At 37.4% G+C, this 9,609-nt stretch overlaps 1 protein-coding gene and 2 pseudogenes across 1 annotated transcript; 1 reads left to right on the top strand and 2 right to left on the bottom strand.

Annotated features, from left to right (window-relative positions):
• Positions 1 to 292: 292 nt before the first annotated feature.
• Positions 293 to 1,592, top strand: LOC137980650 (uncharacterized; annotated as a pseudogene).
• Positions 1,593 to 6,672: 5,080 nt separating this feature from the next.
• On the bottom strand, positions 6,673 to 7,215 carry LOC137980649 (uncharacterized). The gene has a single exon (XM_068828095.1). The coding sequence runs from the start codon at positions 7,213 to 7,215 to the stop codon at positions 6,673 to 6,675; it is 543 nt and encodes a 180-aa protein (XP_068684196.1).
• Positions 7,216 to 8,919: 1,704 nt separating this feature from the next.
• The window catches only part of LOC137980647 (uncharacterized), a 1,524-nt pseudogene continuing 834 nt past the window's right edge, over positions 8,920 to 9,609 (bottom strand).

Below are 9,609 nucleotides of genomic sequence, written 5' to 3'. Positions count from 1 at the left end.
ATAAGGTTCCCAGCCAGTCAATGCAGAGAGTGGATGGGGAACTCTGAAGAATTGGAAGCACATGTAAGAACATTTGCACATGCAGTGTAGTATATTATTTCAAACTACCATTAACTTTAAGATATATTCCATTTTTATTTTTCAGTTCCATGAAGATTTCTTTGTTCTTAGAGTCAAAGACAGCTATAATGAGCAATGTGAAAGACTTGATTGGGGTGAACACTTTCGAAAGACCTATGAACTCAACAAATCCAGGGTTTTTCATGTTGTTGGAGGACTACCAGCAGATGCAATGCATGATGTACTTGAAGGGGTTCTTCAATACAGTGTCAAAGAATTGATTTAAGTCTGTCAATGAACAAAAATTGTCTACTCTTGATGAGCTCAACGAGAGGACAGCAGAGTGTGATTGTGGGTACCATAATGATGCAAACAGACCTGCACAAATTACGCAGAAAACGTTGGCATCTGCTGACAATGGGTTTAAGACAACATGGTAGTAGAGTGGTTAACTTTATTTTACAAGAAAAATTACTGTTATGTTATGTAACTAGTTACTATTTGCCATCTTTGTTTTTAAAGTAATTGGTGTTGTTGGGGCTAGGTAATAGTTTCAAATCACCCACAAAAAAACTATATCCTCTTGTTTTAGTTGCATTTTCTCACACAGTAGCCTCTCGTGGAACTCACACAGATCACTTTTCCTCATAGAGTCCATATTAGGAAGTTAATCTTCATTTGTTTTCAAAAATCCCCAGTTTTAAAGATTATTTTACTGGCTTCAGGGTTATGTGCTTCTGGTACTAATTAAGTCTTTGCTTTTGCGTATATTATTCTCTATTTTATCAAGCAAACCAGATGTGGTACCTTGGTCTTCATCTCCCACTTATTGTTGGAAATTTGGTTCCAAAAGATGATGAGCAATGGCAACATTATTGCACACTGTTGCAAATTGTGAGAATCATATTCTCTCCAGTCATCAATAGGGAACAAATTCCCTACTTGCAAGTTTTGATCCAAGAGTTTCTGGAGAAATTTAGGGCATGTAGTTCCCGGTGTTGTGGTCTGTCTTCTGTGATGTATCATGGTTGGGAGGGTAGATGCTCAGAGAAATTAGCTACACCAAACTACTCTAAAAATCCGAGGGTAAATAAAGATATACGATATATGATATGAAAGATCTCTATCCTCAATGTTCAATTATTCCAAAGATGCACTATATGGTCCACATGCCAAGAACAATGCTGCAGTGAGAGGAATTTTTTGTTTATATGAATGATTATAATAATAATAATAACAATAACAATAACAATAATAATAATAATATGATGTTATGATAAATGTACAGTACATGGCTATAGCATTATTAATTTACTTTAAAAGAGTGATTAATCTCTTTATGTAGACTTGGTCCTTTGGTAAAAAGCTGGTGGATGGGCTAAAAAGCAAAGCATCACTACTTCAAGAGGCTTGCTGTATCCATTAGGAATTACACCAATATTACTTGTTCTCTTGCCAAGAGACACCAAGAGGAGCTAATGTGATACCGGCTCCAGACAGCTGAAAAAGGAATTGATACAGGGACAGGTTAAAGAAAAATGAACAATAATTTGAGTTCATAATCATTAAAACACTCACTCGCATATTTTATTGTCTTATTTGTTTGTGAAGCTATTTGCTTATTGCATCTGCGATTTCCCTAAAATCACAGGAAACCCCTGCTTTCTTGGAGATCTTGATTATGAAGAACTTATACAGGCTGGAACTAATGTCAATCCACTAACTCAAGTGACAGAGGTTAGCATAATTTACTGGAATTCTCATATACGGTACAAATATTCCAGGTTTTCCTTATGTTGATGTACACCAATCGGAAAAAAAGAAAAAGCAATCTCACGTCAGTTCAGAGTATAATTACAGTGGGATGAATAATCCTTCACAGTTCAAGTGCAGCACAAAGCTAACATGAAAATGCTCCCATTTCTTATTAATTTAAAGTTCTTTAGAATTTGTCTGGTTTGAGTATGTTATCAAACAAAATGAAACCAGCATTCACTTCAGTCTTAACTGTTTACACAGTAACAGTGCTTTAAATTCTATGTATGTGAAAGTGTTTTTGTGTACCATAGTTAAGCAATGTATATCTGGTGAAAAAATTATAATAATTGCACTTAAATATGATTATGTATATCATCATTCTTGATTATTTTCATTTTTATCTAATTTCTTCTGTTTTTAGGGTCAAATGGATATCTATTCTTGGAACAAAATACAAATTGGGGTGTATTCTTCACATAGGCTATTATGACAATGAATTTCCAAAGTTCTGGGAATTAAGGAAAATTTGTGTTGTCAATAAAAATGTTAAGAGGGCTATGTTTGTTGTTTCAGAAAAAGAAACAACTAGTTTTAATCGACACTATCAATGTTGACAATATCAATGTTAGAGGGAGTATAATTTACTATTGGTGGAGTAAAATAATTACACCCTTGATGGAGGCGTATACTTTTTTTTTTTTAAATTTTTATTATTTTTTTTTTTGTTATTATACACTAACTCTTACACTAACCCTTAGTACAATTAAATACTAACACTACTTGGAAACAATTAATAACATTTCTACCACAGTTAACACAAACTAACGTTGCTTACGGAACAATGCTGCACTACTTGCATTACACTATTTACAGAATGGTAACAATTATCTTTATGACATGTTTTAAAACGTAAATAAAATTAACAGCTACAAACAAGGCTACGGCTGGCTTAAAGAACAGAGTTACAATGAACGAGAGTGGAAAGAAAAGGACGAAGCGAAGTGACATTTGTAGTAGTTTATAGTAGTTTTCCCCAGATATTTAAGAATTTATGTAGCTTTCTTTGGGCAATATAACTTTGCTTTAAGACATCGAGTTTATCTTGGAGGCGGAGAAGAAAGCCTTCAAAACATAAGTTACCATCACATGAACTTGTCGCGAAGATATGGAATTTTGCAATAAGAAGAGTGACATTAAGTGCCTGTTTATTTTTGATGTTATTATGCCAACCGTATAGGATGTTAGATTCATTCAAATCGACCACTTGTTTGAATTTCTGGTACCACCAGCTGGTGAATCTATCCCAGAAAGCCTTAGCTACAGTACAGTGGTACAGTAGGTGATTTATTGTTTGCTTTTCGGTAGCGCATAAGGAACAAATGTCGCTATCAGTAATGCCAGCTCGAAAAAGGCTGGATTTGGTAGGTAAGATGTGGTGTATTATTTTATACTGGAAAGCAATTAATTTCGAGTCTTTGGTTATTAGGAAAGGCAACGAGTACACCTTGTGGATGCTTTCTTTGGAGAAACCGTAATTTAGAATTCTGTTCTCTGATGTTGGTGGACTTACGTTGTTGGTTAGAAGTGTAGAGTAGGCGACACGGGTCAACGGAAGGTCTTCAAGAGGCGGGTTTAGGTGCAAGTTGTTTTGATTTAATATATTTTTCCATTGTGTAGGAATGGCAGGGACGAGGCTATAGTACAGTGTAAAGGGAATACTGATGTTCACTTTGCGAATGAGCTGGTCCAGTGAGAAGAAGGTGTTGTCTTCTTTTAAAAATTGTTTAATATGTATAATCTTAGCCTCAAATAAGGGTTTGAAAAAAACTGGCCGGTCTCCAATCAGGATGCGACTATTATTCCAGATGATTTTGTTGTGAATGCATTGGTCCTCCAAGCATTTGTCAGCTTTGTATTCTTGCCAATACTTAAGAAGCGTGTGGTAAAAAGGTGGAAGGTTGTCAAGGTTGAAATGCTTGATATCGTATTGACATTTGGTTAGAAAGGATAAACCTCCATATTTGGCAGCGGTGAACTCTGGTATTATTTTCCATGCTGGTTGAAAGTTTTCGGTGATTCTCTTGATCCAAGCAATTTTCAGCGCTTTATTCATGATTTCAAAATCCATCATTCTCAACCCTCCTTGACTTATGTCACTTATTAGTCACTTATTATGGTCTTTCATTTTATTTTGGCTGGTTTTCCTTCCCATTTAAAATCGAAAGATAGTTTGTTTATTTCTTTGACGTAACAATCGAGCACAGAGGTGTTATGAATTAGCTTCGACAAACCTAGGGTTTTCACTATTTTGATTCTGCCATGGAGGGTAAGCTTCCTTCTTTTCCAATTCTTAAGCGTATTTTTCAATTTGATAATTTTCTCTCCAAAATTCAGCTTATTTGCAGCGTCAGAGTTGTACGAAAAGAAGATGCTGAGAGCTTCAATCGGTTCTTGAGGCCATTTGAAATTATATGGGGTATCAGTTTTGTTTCTGCAAGCTCCAAGCCACATCGCCTCTGTTTTACTTGTGTTTACTTCTAGACCCGAGGTGTGTTTAAATTCACTTAGAAGCTTCAAAAGGTTAATAACAGATTGATGGTCGTTAACGAATACTGTAGTATCATCAGCGAATTGGCTGACTTTTATTTCCTTTCCGCCAGCGGTAATGCCTTTTATGTCATTGTTGCTTTTCAAAGCCCTTGCGAGAAGCTCAATACCAATTACAAAAAGAAGGCCCGATAAGGGGCATCCTTGCCTGACGCCTCGGTGCAATTGAAAAAAAGGTGACGCGTGACCATTGTTTAGGACACAGCTAGATACATTGTGGTAGATGACTTCTATCCATCGTTGAATATCTAGGCCAAAATTGAACAGTCGAAGCGTGGATAATAGATAGTTCCATTTTATTGTATCAAAAGCTTTTCGGAAATCCAAAAAAATTGCAATTCCAGGCATATTTAAGCGGTTAGTGAGAAACATGACATCTTGGATTAATCTGATGTTTTCGCCTATATAGCGGCCTTTTACATATCCGGTTTGATCAGGATTAATGATTTTGGGCAAGGTTTTTTCTATTCTTTTGGCAACGACTTTGGTAAGTATTTTATAATCTACATTCAATAATGAGATCGGGCCTAGATTTTCAAGTATGGATTTGTCTTTGTTCTTTTTGGGAATGAGAGAGATTACCCCGCGCCGTTGACTAATCGACAGAGAGCTGGACTGAAAGGCGAAGTGGAAACTAGCTAACATTTCGGTTCGCAGCTCGGGCCAGAAAAATTGGTAAAATTCAGCTGGGAAACCGTCTGTACCTGGTGTTTTGCATTTTTTGAAATCTTTTACTGCGCTAAGACATTCAGCATCTGTAATTGGCCCGTTACATAGTTTTTGATCTTCGGGTGATAAAGGTGTTACTAATTCGGCTTTCAGGGAGTTACTACCCTGGAGGATGTCTTCATCACTTTCTTTGGATTGATAGATTGACTCCTAGAACTTTTTTTGCTTGTCTAGGATGGCTAGTTGATCATAAATGTATGTGTCATCGTTTATTTTCAGCTTGTTAATGGCTTTTTTGGTTTAGGCACGGTTTTCTAGGCCAAGAAAATATCTCGTGTTACATTCACCTTCTTTATACCATCTTACCTAGCTCCTGAGGATCACGCCTTTTACTTTGAAGTGCATGATTTTTTGCAAACGTAATTTTGCTGCGAGTAGTTCGTTTTGGGCATGGTTATTGTTAGGATTTCTTTCTAGACTTAGCAGAAGTTCATTTATTTTATTTTGGAGTGTCAGTTCTTCGTTTTTATGTCTTTTTGCTTTCGTTTTGGCATATTTTAAAGTGAAACCCCTAATGTCCATTTTTATAAGATCCCATTTCAAACCTTTATCTTCTCCAAGTATACGATTCGAGGAGAGGGTTTAAGTGACACCAGATATCGACTAAGTTGTAAGATGTACACAACTCTTCGATTTCCTTAATTACAGACGCTTTCTGGGTGACCGCGTTTCCACCTTTTTTGTCTTTGTGCGACAAAGCGCAATTAAAGTCACCTCCGATAACGATATTTTCCTGAGAAAAGTCTTGCAGCTGATGGTGTAGGGATCTAAAAAATTTGGATTGTTGGTTTAGGTCATTTGGTGCATAGATGTTGACTAAAATTAAACATGAATCTTCGACTGATACGTCCAGAATGATATATCTTCCGTTTTTGTCAGAAATACACTTTTCTATTTTACAATCAAGTTTTGGGTTTATAAGTATCATTACTCCCTTGCTGTTTGATGTACCGTGGCTGAAAAAAGCTTTGCCACCCCATTCAGCGGACCAAGTGTCTACGGTAAGTTTAGTGCTGTGGGTTTCCCGAAGAAATGTAAGCTGAGTGTTTTGGTTGTGGATCCATCGAAAAACTGAACAGCGCTTAATCGACTTGTTGAGACCTCTTATGTTAATTGAGAGGCACTTAATGTCCAGATTTTCAATAGTGTCCATTGATGGTGTGAGTAAATTGACTTAAGATATGCGTGATTAAGGGAACTTGAGGCGAGATACAGTTTTGACGGCTTCCTTTTCTCCTTTGGGACTGGTGAAATTTGCATTTGTTGGAGTTTATAGCATAATTGAAAATAGTGACATTTAATGGAAATAAACAGACACTGCATGTAGCTAGAAACACTACAATACTCAAATACACCAGGACTGAAATGCTAAAAACATACAACAGTTTCAACAAGACCTCTGTAATGATCTTGAAAACTCACTAGTTTCGGTCTGGGAACAGCAATTTTAGCTGGATTAGTTGTCAGTTGATTGCATTTGTCTGTCCGCTAAAATGGATTAGTGTATGAACAGCTAAATTAACACAAGGCTAAATCAAGTGGTTTACCAACGGGCCATAATTTCCCTCTAATATAAAGCTTATCAGGCTGGGACTTACTGAATGCGGCTGGGATTTTGTTCCTGTTTGCGAGTTTGAAAGTGTCCATTTGTTTTCTTCTTCCCTCTACAATGCCGTATGGCAAGTCTTGGTACATTCGGAATTCGGTGCCTTTCAGTTGGTGGCCCAGAGAAAAAATGCGTTCACAATCCTTGTAACGTAAAAATCTAGCTATGATGGGTTTTGGTTTTGTATCATTGCTAGCGTTGGATTTCTTTACCTTTACGCGGTGTACACGCTGCATCTCGACCGATCTGGCGTTTTCGTAACTGAGGTGTGTTTCGAGGAAGGTACGAAGCACATCTTCGGTGTCTTCTTGGTGAGTGCCATGTCCGGTTTCTTCTTGGATGTTCTCGAATTTAATGTTCTCACGCCTGGAATATGCTTCTAGGTAGAGATTTTTATTTTCCAGTTCTTTGATATTGCTATCCAATTCGGCGTTTTTCTTGGACAGTTCGGTCATTTTAAGGTTGATTTGCTCCTTATATGTGTCCAAGCCTTCAGTAGTTTTCCTTTGTTGGTCCTCGGTGAAACTTAAACTGTCCTTGCTGTAGAAAGGCAAAAGCTTGACCTGTACAGGATACCAATGGACTTTGAAATTTTTCTTGATACATTCAAGATGTGAGGTTTCCAAGTCAAATTTTCATCAATAACTACACCCAAAAATACAGTCTCTTTTACTTGCTCAATCGGAGAGCCATCTATTGAAAAAGGAAGATCGTATTTTTGTCTTTTTTGTCGAGGTTGAAAAATCATAAAGTTAGATTTCTTTACGTTAATAGAAAGCTTGTTTGCTCGACGCCAATCAGATAATTTTGTCATTTCGAGGTTAAAAGTTGTAGATAGAGTATTTATATCTTTATGAAAAAAAAAAAAATTTCGTATCGTCAGCAAAAATTATAATTTCTAAAACATTTGAGACATTACATAAGTCATTAATGTATACCAGAAATAAAAGAGGGCCCAGAATTGACCCTTGTGGTACGCCGCACCTAATGCGTTGACGAGAAGAGCACAAACTATTAAATTCCACATACTGTTGCCTATTACTCAGATAACTACGAAACCAATTGAGTGCAAGATGTTCAATGAAAGTAGCAAGCTGCTCTTTGGCTGGTTTTTCTGCAAAGTCTGCCGTGGTTTTTGCGATAGAAAGGACTGAGCGAGGCTATTCTCCAATACACTGTTGCTCAAGGAGCGTGACGGTGATGTTGGCGGACAGATGACAGGTTTGTTGCTCGAAACATTCGAGGAAAATGGCTATATCATTGCAATGCGATTCATCAGAGCGAAATGTTGGGAGCTGAAGGGTTGGAAGTTGTAAATGCTGCGGAGGTTGATGTGGTAGCAAGTTGACCGATCAGAGTACTGATGTGGTTTATGTGGTGCATTAAGTCTTTGACAACACCCGTGAGACACGCTACAATGCCTTCAAGTTCTTCTGTACCTGCCATGAAACTTTTCTGAAACGTTGGATTCTCCACCAACTGTAGTCAGACCGATTAGCCACCAGAAAAAAACAAAAAAATCACTCCTCGTAACGCCACATTTATTCTTTAACAACATCTGTCACTTCGACAACATCACCCCTAGTAACTGCACAACCTAGTACAACAGCCGGTGGGGGGTTACTTCCATGCGGTATCTGACTTCCCACAACAGTAAGTACTGTAGCTTAATCTGTCTTTTGGTGTCATCCAAAATCTGATAAGTTGCAGGGCATCCAGAAAAAAATTCTTAGGTGTTTACAGTTTTCTGGATTTAACTATTATTAATTATAACTGCTAGAGGAATGATAATGTAACAAAAAATGTTGAGTTAGATTAGCAATAAAAGTAGAACAGTCAAGTGAATCTGGCATTGTGGTTCTTTATGTTTAATCAAGTAAATTTTCTAGTTCAGTACCTTGAAGAGAAAATAGCAGGACCATTTGTATCCATAACAAAAATCTTGAATTAACTATGATATATACCATGTAATAGATTAACAACTAAAGAAGATCTGACTGCAAATATCATTTCAGAAACTATCAGAATGCAAATGCATATAATTATCCTGTGAACAGAAATTTACAATTTGCAGATTTCCTACAGAAACCAGATTGTTTCACATCATACAAGTACACTGTGGTCTCCAAAAGCAAGCCCAAATGTTAATGTCTCGTTATTTAGGTACAATCGTATGTTACAAATGGTAAGGGTACACAAACCCAAAGCTCCATTAAAGTACTTTTGTACCAACTTGGACAGCCAAGAGGCACTGCCAATACTACTTGCTGGGCCTGGTGCTGCATAAGACATTATAGCTCCAAACTGAGCATGCATGTGAGAATCAAAAATAGCAAAAGCCCCAGTCTCCCAGATCAAAAGTGCTACACTTTTAAAGCCAGAGATAAGGACAGCTGCTTGGCGTTGATGATGGGTAGCTTGTGCTTGTATTGTCTGAACCAGAGGTGACAAGTCACCTGAGTGAGCGCAAGTCAAATCCAATTGGTTGATCATAACTAGCAATGTGTAGGTCATTTCCACAGCTCTCAACAGCATCTTTGAACGTCAAGGTTTCTGGCCTCCCCGTCAAACAGAAGGTCATGGAGAGCATTACCTGCAAGCATTGAATCAACAAGAACATCACACCACTGACTTGGTAAGGTGTTCAAGGTTAACGCTGGCAGGTCAAGTTTGACAAAATGATATCCAACAAGTCATGCTATTATTGTACAGGCATTGCTTCCCTGATGGCCACTGATAGATGACTGGGTGAGGTTTGCTGAAAGACAAAACTCCTTCGTCTCTTGTATTCCAAAGGATCCAGTCTCACATAGTAAGATGTCCCTGATGTGATCGATCCAGATATAGGA

This window comes from Montipora foliosa, chromosome 12, assembly GCF_036669935.1.
Source record: "Montipora foliosa isolate CH-2021 chromosome 12, ASM3666993v2, whole genome shotgun sequence".
NCBI lineage: Eukaryota > Metazoa > Cnidaria > Anthozoa > Scleractinia > Acroporidae > Montipora > Montipora foliosa.
Note: the sequence above shows the minus strand (reverse complement) of the source record. Positions and strands in the feature narration are given on the sequence as shown.